The 23,819-nt window shown below is 37.9% G+C and overlaps 1 protein-coding gene across 1 annotated transcript in view; it reads left to right on the forward strand.

The window, feature by feature from the left end:
* LOC126184273 (solute carrier family 41 member 1-like) overlaps nt 1-23,819 on the forward strand; it is a 180,135-nt gene that overhangs the window by 120,273 nt on the left and 36,043 nt on the right. Inside the window, exons 4-5 of the mRNA XM_049926646.1 lie at nt 20,115-20,261; nt 20,406-20,553. Of these exons, the coding sequence (XP_049782603.1) occupies nt 20,115-20,261; nt 20,406-20,553 (295 nt within the window). The remainder of the gene's footprint in view (nt 1-20,114; nt 20,262-20,405; nt 20,554-23,819) is intronic.

The raw sequence follows: 23,819 nt of genomic DNA on the forward strand, positions 1-23,819 counted from the left end.
CCATGTCTGCAGATATATAGGAAACAAAGTTTTCTCATTCAGCAGTAAACAAAAACACCGAGAATAAGGTCACTTGCAACAGGGACCGAAATGTCAGTAGTAGTATATATATTGACAATGCGGTCACAAACCCAGAAAAATTTTATTGAATTGAAAAAGAATGTAACAATTCCTGTTTGAACAAAAGCAGATGCTGACAAATGTCAAGATTACCAAACTATCAGTTTAATATGTCATGTTTGCAAAACTCTGAAATTAAATTCCCTATTTACAGAAGAGTGAAGAAATGGGTAGAAACTGAGTTTAGGGTTCTGGAGAAATTTAAGAACATGTGAGAAAATATGATCCTATGACTTTGCTTAAAAACAGATTGAAGAATGGCAAACCTACTTTTATAGCATCTCTAGATTTAGAGAAAACTTTTGACAACATTGATTGGACTATACTCTTTGAAATTCTGAAAGTAGCAGGGCCATAACACAGTAAGTAAAAGGTTATCTACAGCTTCAAAAGTAACCACACTGTAGTTATAAGAGTTGGAGGACATGAAATGGAAGTACTAGTTGAGACGGGAATAAGAAAGTGTTGCAGCTTATCAAAGGAGTTATTCAATCTTTACAATGAATAAGCAAAAAAGGAAGCCAAGAAAAATAGGGAAAGTGAATTGAAGTTCTGAGAGGAGATAAAACTTTGAGGTTTGCTGATGGCATTGTCAGAGATGGCAAAGGCTTGGAAGAGATGCTGAATAGAATGAATAGTGTTTTGAAAAAGTAGCCATAAGATAAACATCATAAAAGTAAAGCAGTGGTAATGGATTGTAGTTGAATTAAATCAGACGATGCTATGGGAAATGTGTTGGGAAATGAGATACTAAATGTAGCATATGAGTTTTGCTATTTGGGTAACTAAATAATTTATGACTGCTGTCTGGCAATAGCTAAAAAGTATTTCTGAAAAAGAGCATTTGTTAACATTGAATATAAAGTTAAATGGCAGGAAATCTTTTATGCAGTTATTTGTCTGGTATGTAGCCTTGTACAGAATTGAAATATGGAAATTATCTGTTGAAATTAGATGATAACAGAAGCTTTTGAAATATGGTGCTACAGAAAAATATTGTAGTTTAGATGGGTAGATTAAATAACTAATGAGAAGGTACTGAATCAAACTGGAGAAAAATAAATTTGTGACCTTACTTGAGTGAAAGAAAGGCTCATTGAATAGGACACATCCTGAGGCATCAAGGAGTCTTTAGTTTGATTATGGAGGGAAGTGTGAATTGTACAAATCATGGCAGACAACTAAGGTTTGTCTATAATATGGAGGTTCAAATGGGTGTAAGTTGTAGTACTTATACAGCACTGAAGAGGCCTGCACAGGATAGACTAGAATGGAGAGTGAGATCAAACCATCCTTTAACAGAAGACCACAATGAAAACATACAGAACCCTATTGGATTATGTTGTGTATGAGGAGATAATGGTTCTTCAGCATTTGTTTCCACAACAAACATCTTTATTTTCACTTTTTCAAACTATTCATATGCTGCGTTCACAAACTCATATCTCTCCACTTTAATATGTTGCTAAACTTCTAGTTTAGCACCCACTTTGTTTGACATTAGGCAGTCTGTTGCATAAAACAAAAATAGCATGCAGATGAACAAAATACATAAAAAAAGAAATCACAATAGTTATGCAACTACATTTCAAGAGTTTGGTGCTGGATGACACTGGGTAAGTCCCACAACATATCAGTAGGTGATGTTGAACGTTTTTTTCAATAAAATTTTGTGAGATTTGAACAGTGTTAGCAGGCAACATTCTTGAGAAGTATATTTGCCACAGATTCATCAGCAAAGCCTGAGAGGTCACACAACAGTTATATTACTGGCCACTAACAGTTTTCACAGATGATTGCAGTGACAGGGGCCTTAGCAGAGAGTGATGACAACACTGAACAGAACAGAAGGTACAACCAACTGTGTTCTTTAATTTTTTGTGGTTATGGTAGTTGTTCAGCAACAACTAGCAGCAATCACTCTCTTATTCACACCCAACTGTAGGAGTGAATAATAAAATTTAGGTAAGCATTGAGACAACTAATAGGATAGAGAAGAAAAAATTAATTTTTGCTATGGGATTAAAGTTAGCATATCAGTCATAATCATATGTCCAGTTGTCATTTACAGCAGATCTCCTTAGCCTGTCTCCACTTCCTGCAGTAATATGTTGAGGATGTACTTCACCATGTTCCAAATAAGTAGTAGAATATTAACCCTTTAGTGACCAGTGGGAACTATAGTTCCCACTTAATTGTTTCTGCTGTAAGTTCAGTGGTAAACCGTGTTCCCACTTCTAACTTGTGCTACCATCTCTGTTAGAGTGTGCTAACTATGTGTAGATTGTCAACGGTTAGGCAAAAGCTGTTGTATTGCTACCTTGTGAGTCAATCAATGCAGAAGCGCAGTTCCTGCCTGAAAACGAGCCACTGTTCCAACCGCTACAGCGTTTTTTGGATAGTGTGCTTGTCTTTTGCGTGTGAAGTGACTTGTGATGTATTTATCTACTTTTATATTTATGAGGGAGATGGTATTCGTGTATATTTGCTGGATTTGACTGAAAATTACATAAATATTGCAAGATAAGTTAATGGAAGCAGAAGTGAAGTATTCTGCCCATTGGCTGTGGGAGAGTATAGTAAAATAATGGGAGGAGTGGATAGATTTGATCAGCTGCGTGATCGGTATGCTGTAGGTCGTCATTCATGGAAGTGGTGGCACAGTCTGTTTTTCTTTCTTGTGCATTTGGCAGTTGTCAATTCCTACGTTATGTGGAAGCTACAGAAGACAGAAGAAGCTAACATTTAGACTGCACTTGGCAAGGCAGCTTATCTCTGGCTTCTCAAGTCGTAAGAGAAGAGGAAGGCCTGTTCATTTCCAAACACCAAAAAGAGGTGTGTCTGGAGTACCAGATGAAGTTTGTCTGGAGAAAGTTGGAACTCATTTCCCTACAAAAAGCACAACAAACAGAAGATGCCACCAATGTAGCACCAAGAACAAAGAAAAGAGAACAAAAATAACGTGTAGCAACTGTCGTGTACCTTTGAGTGTAGCACCGTGCTTCTCTAAGTTCCGTAGTACATCACCTTAGTGAACTCAAAGGACAGTATGAACTAATACAAATATAAATGTAATGTTAACATGTTTTTGTACTAAAAAATAAAGGAAATACATTTTGTTAAATTAGCAAGTGAAGTTACTCCAGAGTTTGGTTGGAACAATAGTTCCCACTAATTTTTTTGTACTCATAGGCTAAACTCTCACTTTCAAGATTTAAACTATGATTTTATGAACGGTTTCTTAGCCCAATAAAGTGTTCATAAAAAGTCTACAACTTCCAGAAATAATTTGGTCACTCAAGGGTTAAGGTTTAATGCCTCATCAACAACATCAACAGTAGATATGAAGCCCAAGCTCAGATGGGACACTGAGAGGGAAGAAAATTGGCTGTATCCTTTTAAAAAGAATCTTATCAGTTTTCATGTTATGTAATTAAGAGAAACCACTGAGGTCTTACTGTATGTGGCCCTTGTGTCCTACTCCTCCAGTCCAATGCCTTAAGCATGGCACTAGATTGCTTGATCAATACACTGTATTATCCCACAGATATATAAGAATAGAAGAATGGTCCAGTTGTTCTGACTAGTGTCATTTAAGTTCTCATCAATAAACACACAAAAAATTTCAAACATTGTTTTTTTTACTCATTATATATTTTTATGATTCATTCATCAACAGTGTTATATTTCTGTTCTAAAAATGAAAATATTGACCTGTTTGAGGATCTTAGATCTGTCACATGTAAATTACCCTGTTATCAGCTATCTGCTAGGGCCCCTGATTGCTCAGTGGATATTGCACTCAAATTGCAAAGATTACAGTCTCTATCCCTGTTTAACCCCATTATTTTTCTGCAACATACCCCATTACCAATGGAAGTGTTCCCAATATGACTATCATTCAGACTTCTTCTTCAATTGCAATTATCCAATAATAACAAACATGTTCAGAAAGTAAGTGGACTGTGACCATAACGGGCTGTGACATGTTGTTTTTTGAAGGTTGACAACATTGAGTGGTAAATGAGGATCCCCTTGCTAGAGTGAGCATCACAGGACCACATGTTGTCATGTCTAGCAGCATGAAAGATTGTAAGAAACCTCACTAAGTTTGAGCCACATTATATTATCTGCTTTCTACTCACAGAAGGAATAACATCTACCACAATTGTTCAGGAATCAAAATGGCTTACAGCAAATGTGTTATGAACAGAACAATTGTGTCTAAGTGCTGTAGGGAGTTTAGTGAACCCAGAACAAATGGTCGGGATGAACAGAGGAGTGGAGATCTTCCATTTTGTCTTATGAGTTGGTGCAAAAAATTCGGGAAATGGTTGGTTAACACCAACAATTGACAGGGGATGAAATTTCTGCCATGTTTCCACAACTCTCCAAATCTCTTTTCGCTGGGGTGCTGAAAACTGTGTGCAAGATAGGTCCAAAAACAGCTGACTGAGCAGCACAGGAAAAATCAGGTCAGTAGTGCCTGTGAGTTTTTTGAGTCACTTGAATTGGGAAGTGAGGATCTTCTGAGCTCTGTTGTGACTGGAGATGAATCATGGCTGGCTCATTACACACCTAAGATGAAAAAACTGTCATCATAATGGTGTCACTCCAATTCTCCATCTGCCAAAAAATTCAAAACTACAATTTTGTGCAAAAAAAGTCTCACCATTTTGGCACAGAAAAGGAATCATTTTGGTCAAATTTCTGCCACAGAGGGATACCATCAACATACAGCAATATTGTGTGACCCTAAAAAACTCAAAAGGAGTATTCAGAACAAAAGGTAATAGGAGTGTGCTTGCCGCCAACAAAACCTGTCCTGACACAGCTTTAGCCACCAAGGCACTCTTGCACTCATTTGGTTTGGGTGTTTTGAACCACCCACTATATTACCCTGTCCTTGCATCTCATATTACCAAATGTTCGCCTCCCTGAAGGACATATGAATGTCATTAAATTTTCAACCAACAAGCAGGTGCAGAAAGATGTTCTGAAGTGGTGCAAGGAGCTGGTGGGAAGATTCTTCCAGGAGGTCAGATTTTTGAAGAGCACATTAAATTATGTACTCATACCTTCTTACCAAATGGTGTGGTTTTCCTGCTGTATTACGTTTTTACAGTGTCTGTTTTTCTTTACAGTTTGTCAACTGCAACCATTTTAATCTTTATGTAGGCAAAATATTTATGCAAAAATTACTTTTTCTAAACTGTTATGGCCATGCTTGAAATTAATTTATTTAATGTGAAAGGTTGTGTGTGTGTTTCCTTTTTCCTCATCTTCTTCACTGTCAGATTCTGTGTATTGAGTTGTCACTGTCACTGTTTACCAGCTGTAAAAACAAAGGTGGCAGACAGTGGAAGATTTGAAGATGTCATAGGCAGTTGTTTTGAATCTCTCAAAGGCGTGTGTGTGTGTGTGTGTGTGTGTGTGTGTGTGTGTGTGAAAAAGAGAGAGAGAGAGTGTGGGGGAAAGAGAGAGAGAGAGAGAGAGAGAGAGAGAGAGAGAGAAGGTTTGAGGATTTATCATTATACACATATATAGGTTATAATAGAAGGAAACATTCCACGAAGGAAAAATATACCTAAAAACAAAGATGATGTGACTTACCAAATGAAAGTGCTGGCAGGTCAACAGACACACAAACGAACACAAACATACACACAAAATTCAAGCTTTCGCAACAAACTGTTGCCTCATCAGGAAAGAGGGAAGAGGGAAGGAGAGGGAAAGACGAAAGGATGTGGGTTTTAAGGGAGAGGGTAAGGAGTCATTCCAGTCCCGGGAGCGGAAAGACTTACCTTAGGGGGAAAAAAGGACGGGTATACACTCGCACACACACACACACATATCCTTCCACACATATACAGACACAAGCAGACATATTTAAAGACAAAGAGTTTCCCTCTTTCCTGATGAGGCAACAATTTGTTGCGAAAGCTTGAATTTTGTGTGTATGTTTGTGTTCGTTTGTGTGTCTGTCGACCTGCCAGCACTTTCATTTGGTAAGTCACATCATCTTTGTTTTTAGGTATATACACATATATATAATTTTATGTGTGTGTATGTATGTATGTGTGTGTCTGTATGTGTGCAGGGGGAGGTGGAGGGGGGGTTCTATAGGTTGGTGTTATTTAGTTATTCTTTGAGGGTAGAGAACAGAGTTACATTGCAGAGGGCTGTGTATTCATTTATTACTTGCTTTCCTTCAACTATGGCTTTTTGTATTTGATAATTTTCTTCAATTATTAATTTTTGTGGGGGGCTGTTGCTGCATTTAGAATTTTCAAATCAGTATTGATGTCTGTTGGGCTATGTTTCTTATCCATGAGGTGTTCAGCAAATGTGGAATGACAGCTGTTACTCTTTAATGCTCTTCTGTGTTCTGTGTATCTGGTATTAAAATTTCTGCTTGTCCGTCCTATGTAAACTGATTTGCAGCCCTGACATGTTAGTAGGTATATACCAGATGTGTTGTTTTTCTCTGTGCTTGTGTTGGTTAACCTTAGCTTCATCTGTGTTGAGTTGTCTATCCTGTAGGCTATTTTTAGCCCTCATTTTTTGAGTATGTTGCCTATTCTTGGGCTGCTTTGTTGTTGTAGGTGAGAGTGGACCCCTTGCTGGTATGTGTGTTCCTTGTTCATGTGTGCTCATATGTGTGTTTGCAAGTTGGTGAGAAGGCCTTTGTTTTTGTGTGTTGGGTGCCTTTTTTAGTTTTGTTTTAATTTTGTGGTTCAGTTTATCTATAGTGTTTGTGTCATATCCATTCTCTACAGCTGTTTGACTGTCTGTAATTCATTATTATAGTTGTTTTCAGTGAGTGGAGTTTTTCTCAGTCTGTGTAGCATAAATTGAAAACCTGCAAATTTTTGTATAATTGGATGATTAGAACGTTTCTGAGTGCCTGTGCTGGTGGTGGTTACTTTTCTGAATATGGAGAATTGGTGTTGGTTGTTGTGTCTGTGTATTGTGAGCTCAAGGAAATTTAACATTTTGTTGTTTTCTGTTTCTATGGTGACTTTTACTTTTGGGTGGACTTCGTTCATTTCACAATGGAGTTGTTGGATGTGACTGGGTGTTTCATCTAGAGGCCATATGATGTTATCTACATAACGATACCAATATACACACATCAAAAAAAGTTTTGCATCACCCTGGTTCCCAAAACTCCTGAAGATAGTTGCTGACTGTGGATATCATATCACAAACACAGTCACCTTGACTGTTCAGATATGTCACTAAACCTGCCCAAACATATACACAGCCATGCATGAGCAGCACCTATTACATGGAGGGTTTCCAACAGCCAATCAGTTCCTGTCATTCCATCAGGAAGGAGGTGCACGGCTGATGTTGTCTGTAGTTCACACATGCCTAGACGGTCAATCCTCTGTTTGAGCACATGTGCATTGTTACTTTGTTCCAGGAAGAGCTCTCAACAAGGGAAATGTCCAGGCATCTCAGAGTGAACCAAAGCAATGTTGTTTGGACATGGAGGAGATACAGAGAGACAGGAACTGTTGATGACATACCTTGCAAACACCGCCCAAGTGCTACTACTGCAGTGGATGACCGCTGCCTACTGACTGTGGTTCAGAGAAACCCTGATTGCAATGTCACAATTTTGAATCATGCTTTTTGTGCCACCACAGGACATTGTGTTATGACTCAAACTGTGCACAATAGACTGCATGACATGCAACTTCACTCCCAATGTCCATGGCAAGGTCCATCTTTGCAACCACAATACCATGCAGCGCGGTACATATGGGCCCAACAACATGCCGAATGGACTGCTCATGATTGGCATCACGTTCTCTTCACCAGTGAGTGTTGCATATGCCTTCAACCAGACAATCTGCAGAGATGTGCTTTGAGGGAGCCCATTCAGGCTGAACGCCTTAGACACACTGTCCAGCGAGTGCAGCAAGGTAGAGGTTCCATGCTGTTTTGGGGTGCCATTATGTGGAGCTCACGTATGGCACTGGTGGTCATGGAAGGTGCCGTAATGGCTGTATGATATGTGAATGCCATCCTCTGACCAACAGTGCAACCATATCAGCAGCATATTGCCGAGGCATTCATCTTCATGGATGACAATTCATGCCCCCATCGTGCACATCTTGTGAATAACTTCCTTCAGAATAATGACATCGCTTGACTAGAGTGGTCAGCATATTCTCCAGACATAAACCCTATCGAACATGCTGGGAATAGATTGAAAAGGACTGTTTAAGGATGACGTGACCCACCAACCACTGTGAGAGATCTATGCTGAATCGCCATTAAGGAGTGGGACAATCTGGACCAACAGTGCCTTGATGAACTTGTGGACAGTATGCCACAGTGATTACAGGCATGCACCAGTGCAAGTGGATGTGTTACTGGGTATTGGAGGTACCAGTGTGTACAGCAATCTAGAGCACCACCTCTGAAGGTCTCACTATATGGTGGTACAACATGCAACGTGTAGTTTTCATGAGAAATAAAAAGGGCAGAAATGATATTTATGTTGATCTCTATTCCAAGTTTCTGTACAGGTTCCAGAACTCACAGAACCGAGGTGATGCAAAACGTTTTTTGATGTGTGTATTACAGGAGCAACATGTTTACTTTTGAGCTAATTTATAAAGGGTAGTCAAAAAGCTTGACTTATCACCTTGTAAAAGTTAGGTTACATGATTAATATTTTGGTTTGTCTACAGATACATGTCTCCAGTCCCAGCACACTCTGAAATTCCCATGCCACAGTACTGTAGTATGCTGCTGCAGGAGCCATACCAAATGGTGCAGCCCACTAATAAGGTGAAGTTTCATGTGGTAAAATATTTTGGCATCAGTGGGATTGTTACAGGTGTGTCAGGTCAAGCAAACTATACTTTAAGAATGAGCTGTGCCATTTTTTTGGCCCCTGCAGTGGTTTCTACAGTAGTGAAGCATGGGAATTTTAATACATGCTATTTTTTCTAAAACTTACATGGTGAGACCATGGCTGCGTACAATTAATGTTGGTTGATTCTTACAAAGAAGAAGACAGCAACCAGCCATATATTTATTTAAGTAAATAGAGCCGTAACCAGTTTCAATCTGACAAGTTCATCATCAGATGGCTGTTTACAAGATTTACAAGATGCACTTTACATAATCGTCAGAATAAAAATTGAAAACTGCCCACCTAACTTAGCAGGACAGTAGTTGGCCAGTTTCACATTCTTGCAGAATTGAGTTGTGACTCAGTCACTAAGGATGTTGATGTAGTGAAGTCACAGCATAAACACTATAATCTATACTGTAGAGTATCTGCTGCCAGAGGATAGTCAAAAACAATTTCCAATTGCTGGAAAGACTGGCTACTACCAACAACATCAACTATATTGCACATACTAGTTTCCATTCAAAAGTTTTGGAATTCTGAAGACTTTGTCTAATGTGTAGCACTGCTCTGAGCTCAAAGCCAACATGATGTAAAAGTTCTAGTACAGTAGAATGGGAGCAGTGAGGGCATTGTAGCAGAAAAAGGAAGAGGTGTGGAAAAAAACATACAGAGGAATAGAAAATGAAGCAGAGGAACTGGAAAAGGATATCTGTCACAGCTGAAAAAAATCATGGGGCTGATATAAAAGGATTACCATAGGCTGCTAGAAATCACTCCAGGAAAGTAAATAATTTGAAGTGGTAATTGCAGAAACAAAACCATTTTTTTCCAGAATGTATTGGATAACTTGTCAGATAAAACAATAGACTGCAGAAGTACACTCATCTTCAGTGAAAACATAACACCTAGACTGACTGGACGTAGGATGTTCATATTCACAGCACATGTACATTGGTATGTTTTGCAGAAATCACTATCATTCCAGTCACCTGCGTCCAGCATGTGTGCTATAGCCTAGTAGGCACTGGGTCCACACCAGCCCTGATAATTTGTTCCATGTGCAATGGCATCTATCCATATAAGGTGTAAATGGCATCCTGTGGTATAACCATCCATGCTGCATTCACCTGATTCCAAAGTCCACCTGTGGTGGTTGGTGTAGGGTCACAGTACTACACCCTTCGTTTCACCATATCCTACACATTTTCAATTGGCAACAAGTCTAGTGATCTGTTGGGACATTCTGTAACATCAAGAAAGCACATGTTTGTGCAGCAACAAGTGGTCATGTATCGTCTTGCTGAAAAATCGTGTCCGCAGAAAGCGTATGGCTATGGGTCGCAGGATGTCACTCAAATAGGCCACACTGGTCACAGTGCCCTGGACACACATCAACGGCAATTTGTGGTTATGCCCAAAAGCACCTGTTGTCATAAGGCCTTGAGTTGGCACTGTATGTCTTGTATGAATGGCAGGCACTGTGATGCTGCTCTCCCAGTCTGCAGTGAGCCAAAATGTGCCATCATTTTCAAACAGACAAAATCTAGATTTATCAAAAAACTCTATCTGATGCCATTCCTGTCCCCAGTAACATCGTTCCATAAACCATTACCATCTAGCATGCTTCTGCACATTTATCAAAGGCAGGTAGAGAAATGAATGACATGCATGTAACCTGTCCCGTAATAAACACTGACAAATTGTCACCCCTGATAGTAAATGATGTGTTACACTGTTGCCACAGAGGCAAGGAGAATGCAGATCTCTCCTGCATTGCCATTCAAATGAGGTGTTGTCCTTCTTGGTGGGCAGACTGGGGGATCTCATCTCTTTGTGTTCTATGGCCTTCTGTGAACCATTCTGCACACACGCATTGCACTGCCAATACACTTTGTCCCTCTCATGTCAATAATGCACTCTCTTTAAAACTCACTGATTTTATGGTACAGTTTTTGGATATATCTGTGAGGTGTCCTGCACATCTGCTCAAGTCACAGTGATCCATTACCTTCAATTCATAGTGACAACGAGAGCCACAGGCACATTTTACCAGCAGGTAGTGTTGCCCCATGATATTGATCTTGACCTGATTCTGAGGGCTGATATTGTTCAAATGACAATCGTTTCTGCGGAACATGTTAATGTACATGTTCTGTGAATATGAACAGCCATTCAAGGAGTTGTGCTTTTGCTGAACATGAGTGTAAATAGCTTTCATGGAGAAATTAAAGAGTACAGGAGAATGATTGAAAGTATAAAGGAACAGATTAAACAAGTCCAGTCCTGCCAATCTACTGACGTCACAACAGAAAAAAGGTACAGAATTCTAGAAGATACACAAACAGAACAGATTTTCAGAGTCAGAGGTATGGCTGAGCAGTGTCTGCAGAATGCACTGTTTCAGATGAAAGTTGTATAGAAATATTTCCTAAAAGAAACCAGATGCATTATTTATAAATGTAAATAGAACTCAATATGTCATTAATAATATGTGGAGCTACAGTTTCACTGAATCAAAGACAGTTCCAGCAATTCAAGCCATGAGGTAGCATTCAACTTATAGCTTTGTATCACCTTACTGAGTTTGAGGATCCCAAAAAATAAATGAACTTCACTACTTCATATTACATGCATAAATCTGCCTAAAACTTGTATCTAACAGGAGACCATTTTTTTTACCAAGTGTGTACCCAAAGGATTGGATATGGAGGTAGTGCATTTGTCACAGTAGACAAGAAACTCAAACTCCCTGAGATTGGTACTGAAGCTGCATGTGAGATCATTTGGGCAAGGCTCATTATCAAGTACGGGCATTATGTTAAGACAAGTTTCTTTTGTTGTCTACCAGCCTCATCTGGATGATGCTGATTCTGCAACTGTTGTTTGATAAATGAAAACACATCATCTGTGGTGGTGTAGTTTTGCTCAGCTTGATCCAGTTGATGTGATTCATCCCCTATTGGTTTTTCTTTGCCATTTTGTATTTGACTCAAAATGCAGCTGACAGTATCATCGTTAGCATCACACAACAAGATAAAAGGTAGTGCAAAACCCAGATAAGCCAACACACATAAACTTGTAAGGATTTCATTCAGTTTTAACATGGCACTCTCACAGTCTGATGTCCAGACAAAAGGAGTTTCCTTCTTCGACAATTTTGTTAGATGTTTTGTGGTTGCTGCATAGTTCTCCACAAAATGACAATATTAGTTTGTTAACCTAGGAAATTATTGCAGTTTTTAAATATTTCTTGGCACTGAAAGTGTAGCATCATCTGTCAAAATAATATGAACTATATAGTGCACTTGTGAGTGCATGAAACAGCACTTCCCTAATTTCAAATGTAGATTAGCATCATTAATGCATTTAGCATGTTTCTAAGTTGTACTGCATGCTCTCTCATCATACTTGAAATGACAATTATGTCATCCAAGCATACTAGTAGACACATGGCCAATTTTAAAACCTAAAAAATAAATCAGTGAATTGTTTAAATGAGGCAAAAGGATTTTTGAGGTCAAAGGGCATTTTTGGTATTTGTAATGCCCAGATAGCACAACAAAAGCTGTCTTTTCCTGGTCTTTCATAGGTAAATAAATTTGATGGTAGGTGGATTGCATATCTAAGAGGATGAAGTATTTGTTTTTGGCAAGATGGCCCTTGACATCATTGATCTTTTGAACAGGATAGGTGTTATGTTTCATGACCTTATTGGCAACTCTCATGTCTATTCAATACAGTAAGTCTTTTCTCCATTACTAGTTTTCTTGGAAACTGTCACTATGGTCAAGCCCATGGACTACAAGGAGGTTTAATTACTCCTGCTTCTAGTAAATCTCATTTTTTTCCTTACCACAGGCTGCAGGTGGTAAGGCACTGTGTCTCAGCTATAACCCTCGCTTCACCCATAGGAATTTCATGGAATGTAAGGAGGCTGCTGGAAGTTGTTTCTTTTCTTCAAACAAAGTTGCAAATTTGGCTAGAATTGGGTCTAAAACACCTATCTTACACAAGTGTACAAATTTTTTTTAAAATTTCTACCTCTGTAGATGAAATAATGGAAATGGAATTTATGTTAACTGTTCTCTCAGGTTGATCATTTTCTTGGAATGCTTTTGTCTCATCAGTTTTTGTTTTGTGCACTTTGGCAGGTATTATACCTCAGAGAATTTTAACATTGCTATTTCCAAAATTATGTGTGTTTACTGGCAAAAATGTACCCTCATCTGATGCACTCATTTGAGATAAACTGCACTTCATGTACATCTGCTTACCGTCTAAAACTTCATTTCTTGTTAATGGATCAACTAAGGAAATGTCCCCTCTCAAAAAATTCCTTCTATACCCCCATCCTAATTATTTTCTCTGTACTGCATAATAGTTTCTTTGCTTTGTTTAACTTCAGTGTTATGATATGTGTTTTATAGGGTTGTAGGAATGTGGCAATTTGTTCTGGATTCCCTCAAATGCTTATGGTGAACAATTCCCCAATTTGGACTTGTGTTTTTAAGTTAACTGCATCTTCAAAATGGTGCTGGAATTTATTGCATAGGGTGGCATGGAAATCATGGTCATGCTTCCACACTACTTCAAATGTGAACTGACATTTCTTTCCACCTGTTTCCAGCTCCACATACTGTGAACCAATTGGGTAAATTATGCAGCAGTTTTAGTTCTTGGCCACTAGTAGTTTTATCTAACAAAGTACTTGTTTCTGCAACTGTATCACTGATAATGGTAGACTGTCTACTGTTGATTTTAACTCAAAAAGTTACGTTTGTCACTTGAGTGAGCCCTATCTTACTGGATTCATTTTGTAGAAGAGGGGTGAGGAGCAGAGGCAGAAATGCTCCCATTTGTGTTTCCCACATCTGCATTATTTCAATCACCTCTGTTTCCTGTATGGTTACCTGAGCAATGCCATAAAAAAGGACAATTTGCTCTCTGTCTTTCTACAGTAGTCACATGATGGTGCCAAGCACTCAGGAGCCTTATGAACTGGACATTTAGAATGAGTGTGGTGCACCTCATCAATGAATCTGCATCTAGTGGGATCTACCCTGGTGGAAGATTGGACAAGTAGCCAGGCTCTCTCACATAGAAACATGAGTTGTATGGTTTCCCTTAGTGCATTTGGTGAAACACACTTTACCTTAGCACTTATGTGTGGGTCAATCCCACAGGCAAGTACATCCACACGATGAGATTTTGCTTTACTGTGTAATACATTGTTCCTTTCATCACTTTTCACCAGTGCACAGCTCTTATTCAATCAGAAAAATATTCTAAATCCTCTCTGTAATTTTGGCATGGGGTAGAAAGTTTGTCTCTATAGTAGTGAACCTTATGCTCTTCTCAATAATCAGTCCACTAGTCCTTTTGCAAGGATGCCAAATACCTTGGTATTTGTTGGTCCTTCCACAGAATTTATGTAAGTATGATCCTCTCCTTGCAGCTTCAGGTTGGCTAGGCCTGTGGGCCTACCAACACTTTGTCACCACATGTGGACATTCTCCCAAGAGTCATTAAATTTTGTTTGGAAATGTGGACATTTTTGCATTTACCCAAGAAGATGGGAACCAGAAAACCCCTGCAACATTAATTAAAGTCCAGGGTGGAGCAGCCTGTGGCAACCACAGAAATGGGGAAGTGAGGCTAGCTGCATGCACAGTGCTGTTTTGTGGCATCACAATGCCTCATTAAGGTGCCTGGGAAGGTTTTTCATTCTCTACCCAAAGATGCTCCATCCTAGTTTGCAATTCTGAATCCATCTCCAGCTGTTCATGTGACCTGGTAGTGGGGCATCCCCTTACACTACACACATCAAAACAAACAAAAGTCTTGAGCAACAACTCTCAGTACATCTCTTGAGGCATTAGGTCTGGTAGCATCTTTTCACAAAAAGGGAAGGTTATGACTTACATTTGCTAATCAAAGAAGGTGGAGCTGCATTGTGTAGTGACATGGCAGTGGTACCAGGTGTCAGGTTGGCTGCAGGTCGTTGTGCCTGTAAAGTCTCATTGAGCAAAGGTGGAAAAGTTGCACAGTTGCAGCATCAGTGATGGTTTTGCTGGGTAGATGGCTGCTGACAGTCCACATTGTTTGCACTCATCTGCTACATCACAGCACAGAACCACATGGCTCCATACAATGGTTTTATGCACCTGCTCATGGATTAGTAATTTCTATGTGGCACTTCAAAGCCAAAAACAGGTTGCATTCAGCATCCCCATTCTGAGGCCAGTTTGTACACCTACTAAGGAATGTAGTCAGAACTTGAAATTGGTGTGGTGTTGTAATTGATATACAGTACTCATGTTCAGAAAAAGAAACTGTATCAGTTTTATTTGTTCATGTGGATTACATGGTCAGATTTGCCAGGGTGTGAGAGATGGTAGCTCCACCAGCACAAAACCCATTTCAGAGGAGAGGTGAATGCAAAGATAATGAAGACAAAGCCATTTAATGTCTACTCTGGTGGCAGCTGGGAACAGGAGAGAGGTGCTTTATCGCCATGTCCCAAGAGGCCTCACTGTCACAAGTCAGATGATCCTGCAGCATGATGTAATTGGCAGCACACCTTTGTTGATGATGATGTCACCTGCAAAGATAATGAAGACAAAGCCATTTAATGTCTACTCTGGTGGCAGCTGGGAACAGGAGAGAGGTGCTTTATCGCCATGTCCCAAGAGGCCTCACTGTCACAAGTCAGATGATCCTGCAGCATGATGTAATTGGCAGCACACCTTTGTTGATGATGATGTCACCTACTTCATCATGAACAGTCAGTTGTAGCTCTAGTGGAAAGGTGATGAACCAAAAGGTGGCCTCTAATAATAAAAGTTTCTCATATATGAGGACTGGGGACATGTTGTACAGTAACAAAACTAGCCGTTAGTTTGTCGGAACACTATCCACAATAAGAACAGTATCTAACTGCTAATGGTGGAATATCAAAATTTATTGTTGTTTTCTTGCACAAGTATATAACATAAGACAACATAAAACACAAGAAATCAACTACATGGAAGTAAGACAAGAGGCAGGAAGACAAATATGGTTGTACAAAAGGTAATACATACTTTATTCCTTCAGTGAGTGTCTTTAAGATGTGATTAATTATTGTGTTGCCACACCACCCGCCATGACCCAAGGTAAAGTGAAGTGTCATGTATAAAGGAGTATTTGTAGTGTACAACTCTGGCAACTCTGGTGTGAGTTGGAGATAATTCAAGTGACATTCCTATTTTCTTACTCATTATTAGACCTACTCGTGCATTATTTCTATTTGATTTTGTATTTATAGTCCTGTACTCACCTGAACAAACGTCCAGTTCATCCTGTCACTAAACTTCACTGAACCCCACCATCCAACCATATGTAACTTCAACCTCTACATTTCCCCTATTAAATTCTCTAACCTATCTGCTCAATTAAGAGATCTAAAATCCCATACTCCGACTCATGGATTACCAGTTATGATTTCCCTGATGACAACATCCTGTAAGTAGTCCCCACCCAGAGATCTGAATGGGGGACTATTTTACCTCTGGAATAGTTTACCCAACTGAATATCTTCATCATTTAACCACACAGGAAGCCTGTATGTCCTTGGGAAAAATAACGGCAGTACTTTAACCTTGCTTCCAGCCATTCACAGTACTGGTGCAGCAAGGCCATATTGGTTGTGTTACAAGGCCAGATAAGTCAATCACCAGACTGTTGCTTCCATAACAACTGCAAATCCTGTTGTCATTTTTCAAGAACCTCACATATGTGTTGTCTCTTAATAGAAAACCCTCCATTGTGATTGCACTTATAGTATGGCTATCTGTATCACTGAGGCACACAAGCCACCACACAATAACAACATTCCTTGTGTATCATAGGGGGAGGGGCGGGGCTAATGCAGAGCACAAATTGTAAGTTGTGATCATATATGCTATGGTCAGCAAACAAATGTTCCAGAATTTTGAACCACAGTCATGACTATTGCAGCATATGTGGCGAAATTATGACTTTGTTACATGGAATGGAAGATGTGGTGCACCTAAACAGTTAAATGTTTGTGGGCTGCATATTGCTCAAAAGTTCTGGTGGAAGTTCATTGGTTAGAGGGACCTGAGAACTACAATTAGTATTAAGTCTGTTCAAAATGTTCAATAACAGATCTGGCGTTAGTTGTAGCCTGTGGCGTCAACTCACACTTGATATGCTTCTTCTCATCCATAGCTTTCTGTCGCTCACCACTTTTGGGACCTCTGTCCACGATAAAAACAGTTCATAACAGCTGAAGTTAAATAACACAATTTATTATTGATCATTTGCACAAGCATACTGCATGAGACAATACAAAAACATCAACCATGTGGATGTAAGACAAAAGGTGGGAGGACAAAGACAATAGTACAAAAAATAGTACACTCTTCATACCTTTATCACTTTCCTTTACCATTCAATTAATTATGTTGCCCCAAACTGCTTGATTCCATTCTTGTATAAAACACGGAAATACTTAGTACCTATATGCCTCTGGTGCTCCCTAATCTTGTTCACCTTATACTCATCGTGCTTAAGCAAGATATACAATCTGAGCAGCAGAATTGCAACATATTCTGTCTTGGATGTTCGTAAGTATTTTTCAAGAAAAACATTGCATTTCTACAAAAGCTTTCCTTTTAAGGAACCTGAGGATAGCTTTTTCATGTTTACGTAAAGTATACCAATGAGGAAATGATCCTAGCAGTGCATCTCTAAATTTCCTTGATGTATGGGGTCAGACATGCTTCATATGTACCGCAGATGTGAAACAGAATCCTAGAATATGTCACTATAGTATGCCTGCACTGATACCCTGCACTTTCACTGCACCTTACCTACAAACCTACACTTCCTACTCACATTCCTTACTATTGATACCACAAGGTTGTTTCATATCATATATTTTTTGTCTTATTCTAGGTATTTTTACTTAAATCACCTAAAAAAAGCAAGTCATCGGGTCCAGACTGTATACCAGTTAGGTTCCTTTCTGAGTATGCTGATACAATAGCTCCATACTTACAGAGGGATGTAACGGAAAATGTAAACATTTATTTAAAAAATCATTACAGTCATATTTATTAATGTACAAATCTAAAATTTTGCATGTGTAAATAAAATGAGCTGTGTTTTAACAAAAAAATATAATAAAATATACAAGATTAATATTTTGCCAGAAATTTGAATTTTTAAATTTTTTATTGTCTTTTTTTTATAAAAAGCCATAACTCAAATTCTAACAATGCAATTCATCTGAAAATTTTCTTGCAGTGTCTTGAGAAGGTTATAAGAGAACTGAACAACAGTTATTGATTTATTGTACAAATTGTATCATTAACAGAGTTTTTAATTTTGTACATCCAAAATTAACTTTTTTTTCTACATACAGTCATCTAAAAATCAGAATTTAATTGCAGGATATCTTATTATTTAGTTCCAGGCAGTCAGCAACACATTGCAAACAGTTCCTAAAACTTTATAACATTAGTGCATATACTTTTTGAGAAAAGGCTTCTAATAGCTTAAAAAATATAAAACAGAGAAAATGAGGTTCAAAGATTTTCTACTCATACATCTACATGGAATAAGCTTACCTCAACTTTAAAATCCTCCATACTGATACTCCTCATCCTCCAGATTTCTCTTCTCTCCTCTCTGAATCTGCCTGGCCTGTATCTACAGGTAATAAATACACTGATCTGTTAGCTTTCTTGACCCTGCTCTCATCAATGGTGTAAAATATTCCTGTTGTAAACACACCAGGATCTATACCAACTCTCTTCAGCATTTCAATTCTACCATTATTTCCATAATTTTAACATAAAACTGCATCATAGACACCTATTTTGAGCACTTCATGTCCACAGAATGTCCTTTTTGAGCATCTAATCCAAATTAAATTACTGAGGCTTTCATTTGCATTTTGTTTCTTTCCGTGAAGACGCTTCCTCAATAAATCAGGGTTTGCAAGAAACCAGAACGTGTGCTTAATTGCATTCATAAGAGGTTCTGGTAATCAGTGTTTATGTGACTACGTCTCATTTCTGTTGTTAAACTTACACCAACCATCTCTCGAACACATATCGCACATTGGTGTTTGGTCAGTGGATAGTTTGTGAAAAAAAAATTGCCCACACAGCATGCCTCATTGCCTCTAAATTATGTGTGTCTTTCCTTATAGCTCTCCCATAAAATAACTGAAGGTAATTTGGGACCCTAAATAATGAAAAGTGTGAGGTCATCCACATGAGAGCTAAACGGAATCCATTAAACTTTGATTACATGATAAATCAGTCACATCTAAACGCCATAAATTCAGCTAAGTACCTAGGAATTACAATTACATACAACTTAATTTGGAAGAAACACATAGCAAATATTGTGGAAAAGGCTAACCAAACATTGCATTTTAGTGGCAGGACACTTAGAAGATGAATCATATCTACGAAAGAGACTGACTGCACTACGCTTGTTCATCCGTTTTTGGAGTACTGTTGTGTGGTCTGGAATCCTTGCCAAATAGGACTGCTGGAGAACATCGAGAAAGTACAAAGAAGGGCAGCATGTTTTGTATGATCACGAAATAGGAGAGAGACTGTCACTAAAATGGTACAGGATTTGGGGTGGACATCATTAAAACAGGCGTTTTTCATTGTGACTGAACCTTCTCACAAACTTTAAATCACCAATTTTCTCCTCTGAATTCACAAATATTTTGTTGATGCTGACCTACTTGGGGAGATATAATCATCATAATGAAATAAGTGAAATCAGAGCTCACACGGAAAGATATATATGCACCTAAATGTGATTTGCCGAGTATTCCTGTAGATGTAGATGTTGATGATTGATGAGCTTAAGAACTTTACCACTAATGCTGTAACTGGATAATGTTGAGACATTTTGCTCAAATATTGACATAATTTTGCATTCCTCCATGTTAAAATATGTGTTTCAGTAGATTAAGTTATATCTAAGACTTTTTGCATTTCCTTACCGTCATTAACTGATATTGCTTTGCTGGATATTTTTAATACAATGACACTTACTTATGGACGAATTTTAATGTGACCAGGTGTGGTTACTGCTGTTGTAATTGTCACATCATACCGCATGAAAGTGAATCCAGACAATATCGCAACACCTATAGCAGCAAGCCTTGGTGACATAACTTCACTATTTCTCTTATCTTGGATTGCAACCTGGCTTTATGATGTCACTGGTAAATGCAATTCAGTTATTTCTATCATCTTACTTACATTCTAAGGAAGTAATTTAACAACTTGTGCTGTAAAAATCAATTCAAAATATCACTTAATAATTGCATAACAGCTGTTGACTAATTTAGCACAACTTATTTTTTCAGATGAACTATCTTACATGCCAGTTATCATTATTGTACTTTTTGCATTTACTACTCCATTCTGGGTTTGCTTTGCAAATCGGAATAAGTACACAAGGTCTGTTCTTACTAGTGGTTGGAGTCCTGTCATTGCAGCAATGGGAATAAGCACGTGAGTACCAGGAGCTTTTTTGATATTTGGTAATATTGGTAATCACTTTAAAAATTATGCAGAAAAATGGTGCAGAGTGGTGATTTAATGGGAAAACATAAAGTTCCTTCCTCAGTAATACAGGATTCTTAAATTAATTACTTTTTAATGCCTTGGTAGAGATGATTTCACATTACCCTAATTCCAATATGTGGTTAAAGCGTGTCAAATTTACATTTTATAGATTAGTACATAAAGAGAGACAAGCAGAGCGTAAAACCAGTGATGATATAAAGATTCATTCATTTATTCATTCACTGTGTTTTATATATCCCATCCCAAAGAACCATCATGGTTGTAAAATGAGACAGATAACTCCCCTCAGAAAGTAGCTGATTCTGCTTAACTCACCATCCTCATTTCATGGACAGTTCACATTTAACAACCACTTATAACCCCACTCTGCACTGTAGTGCACATAGTTAGTATTTAGTCTCCTCAGTCCCATATTTTTAGCAGCTACACTGCGTTGTAATTATTTACTAACCTCAGACACATGATATGTGCTGGTGTGTTTCAAGCATGATATTTGACCAAAATAAATAGTAGAGGCAGTCAGCAAGTGTACCGAGATCGCATTTTACTCATGACATTGGCAATTCCTTGGGATTGGGATAGCGATGAACTCATGGCTGGGCACAAGTGCTCATCACTCAGGTGACTCAAGGGCACTTGTAGTGAAAAGTTGATGAAGTCTGATAATGAATTATATACAATAAAAACTGCATGTATCATATGTACACTATTAATGAATAAATTATTTTATCATCATAATATTTTCATCTTTGCATATTCTTACCCTCTTGTTATAAACATCATAATACAAGAAAATAGACATACTTTTTGTTTGTTATCATGTGCCTACAACCAAATGTTGGCCTGGTATAATCATTCACAATTTAAAAAGTTATTTCATGTCTGTTGAGTGAAAGTAACTATAGTCTGTAAGAACTGATATACAAGAAACACTTCCCATCACTCTCTTCAGCACTGAATGCAACCCACAGGACCATAAGTACCCTTTTCAGTCAGTATCTGAAATTAAAATCAGCGTTAATAAACGTTTGTTTTCTCAAATTCGATTCGTACCTCCTTCTCTTACCCCATTAAAATACTGTGGCAAAATTTTTGAAGCTAGGGGGAACAGTAAATGCAAGATGAATGTAAAGGGTACAATAATATTATAACGATTATTCCCATAATGGTCCCAATCTCAAGATTAGTGGACAGTTCCTTTGGTAAATAAGTTATATTATTAAAATTTTTAAATGTAGTCAAAAGAACATGTTTCTGAATCTGTTTAATAATTCATTTTATGTTACAGTTCCCATTTTAACCTTTTCAAACTTTTTTAAATTGCAACTCTGATGATATGCCAAAACCTTTGTCTGTAATTGAGCTGTTCACTTTTTTTTTAACTGAGATTGAGATAACTTAAATTAAATAAGATGAAGGTAATAGTTTTTTTTTGTAATTTTAGTATGTCACAGTTTATAAACTAAAAGAGATATGAAAATAAACTTAAGCACACTTATTTTGAACTGTTGTAAGAGTGAACAAGGAAAACTTCAGGAATATCTGATAATACTTACTAAGGTATTGTTCTGGCATGAAATGATGCACATTCCTCATCAAATAAAACAGTTAGTGCCTTGAAATAAAACCAGGTAGAATTATTGTGGCTTATTCCAGATCTGTTCAGCAGAATATAATATGCCATCTGCTAATGTAGAATGACTTCCTTCATTGCCATAGCACTGTGACAAATGGCAGTTGAATGACAATGGGTCTAATGAGCACCATGGAAACTCACAGCACCAGATGCTAGTAGCCTGCTCATGCCTCACTGAACTCTGTAGCTGCAGTGTAAAACATAGCAGTAAGAAACTTATGGGCAATTTTGAAGGGTGAGATGACCATCTGTAGTAAATAATTCAACAATGGCATGCTAGAGACATCAGCAAAATATCAAGAGTACATTTGGCATGGGACCATCCACTACAAAAAAATTTATACTTAATGTAATAAATTTCATCCTAAGAAGCAATATTCCATGCAGACATCATGTTAGGTAGTGTAGCTTGGAGTTATACTGTTAATCTATATTACATTGATCCATATAGAGAAAAACAGTTTCATTTCCAAGAAATGCAATTGTAAACATTAAACAAGGAACTGAATACCACACTGAACAAATATCTACTCAAAAAGTCAGTACAAGTTGAAACATAAGAAAAAATGTGGCTGAAATGGTTTAATAATCTATGTTACTACTACTACATTCCAGCTGACAGAGGGCTGTATGTTTACTAGCTTTAATCTAGTTCAATTTTATTTTTGAACAGAAATAATAGATGATTTAATCTGAGTATCTGAATTAGTTTTCAAGAAATATCTCTCAATAGATAATCATTAAAGGGCTGACAATAATGATTCATTTATGGGGTACCTTCACCATACCAAGAGATGAAAAATAAATGATGCAACACAACATTTTAAACATTGTGATGATGATTTTCTGTGTCCTCCTCTCATTTTTGTTTGTTTACAAGAGAATTTTCTTGATATCTCCTTGTTAACTGTGTACATTTTTAAATAACTTTTTGTAACATATCTATCAATGACAGAACTCATATTAATTCAACTTATAGCTCCACTTCTTGAAATCAAGCTATTGACCACTGTAATGTTAACAAAAATGTGAAAAAGACTGTAAAATTACAGGGATACATGGTGGCTGATTCATACTTACCTTCAGGAGATCAAGTTCTAAGTACTTGCCAATAGAAACAAACAATGTAAACTCCAGGTAGAAGTATCAACAATGTATGAGGAAATAGATTGCTACTCGCCATAAAGAAGACATGTTAAGTTGCAGACAGGCACAATTAAAAAACTTACATAAAGCTTTCAGCCACAGCCTTCACCTGCAAGAGACAAACACACATCATTCATACTCACAAGCAAGCACACCTCATGCATTCATGACCACCAATTCCAGCAGCCCTAGCGGGAATGCAGTCTAGTCTGGGAGTTGGATGTATTGTGTGCATGAGGCTCATTAGCTTGCCTGAGTGTATGAATGGTGTGTGTTTTTCTTTTGCTGATGAAGGCTGTGTCCAAAAGCTTCATACAAATGTCTTTTAATTGTGCCTGTCTGCAACTTAACATGTCTTCTTTATGGTATGTAGCAGTCTGTTTTTCCTACACTGACGCCAATAGAAACA

Source organism: Schistocerca cancellata, chromosome 4 (genome assembly GCF_023864275.1).
Source record: "Schistocerca cancellata isolate TAMUIC-IGC-003103 chromosome 4, iqSchCanc2.1, whole genome shotgun sequence".
In the NCBI taxonomy this organism is placed as follows: domain Eukaryota; kingdom Metazoa; phylum Arthropoda; class Insecta; order Orthoptera; family Acrididae; genus Schistocerca; species Schistocerca cancellata.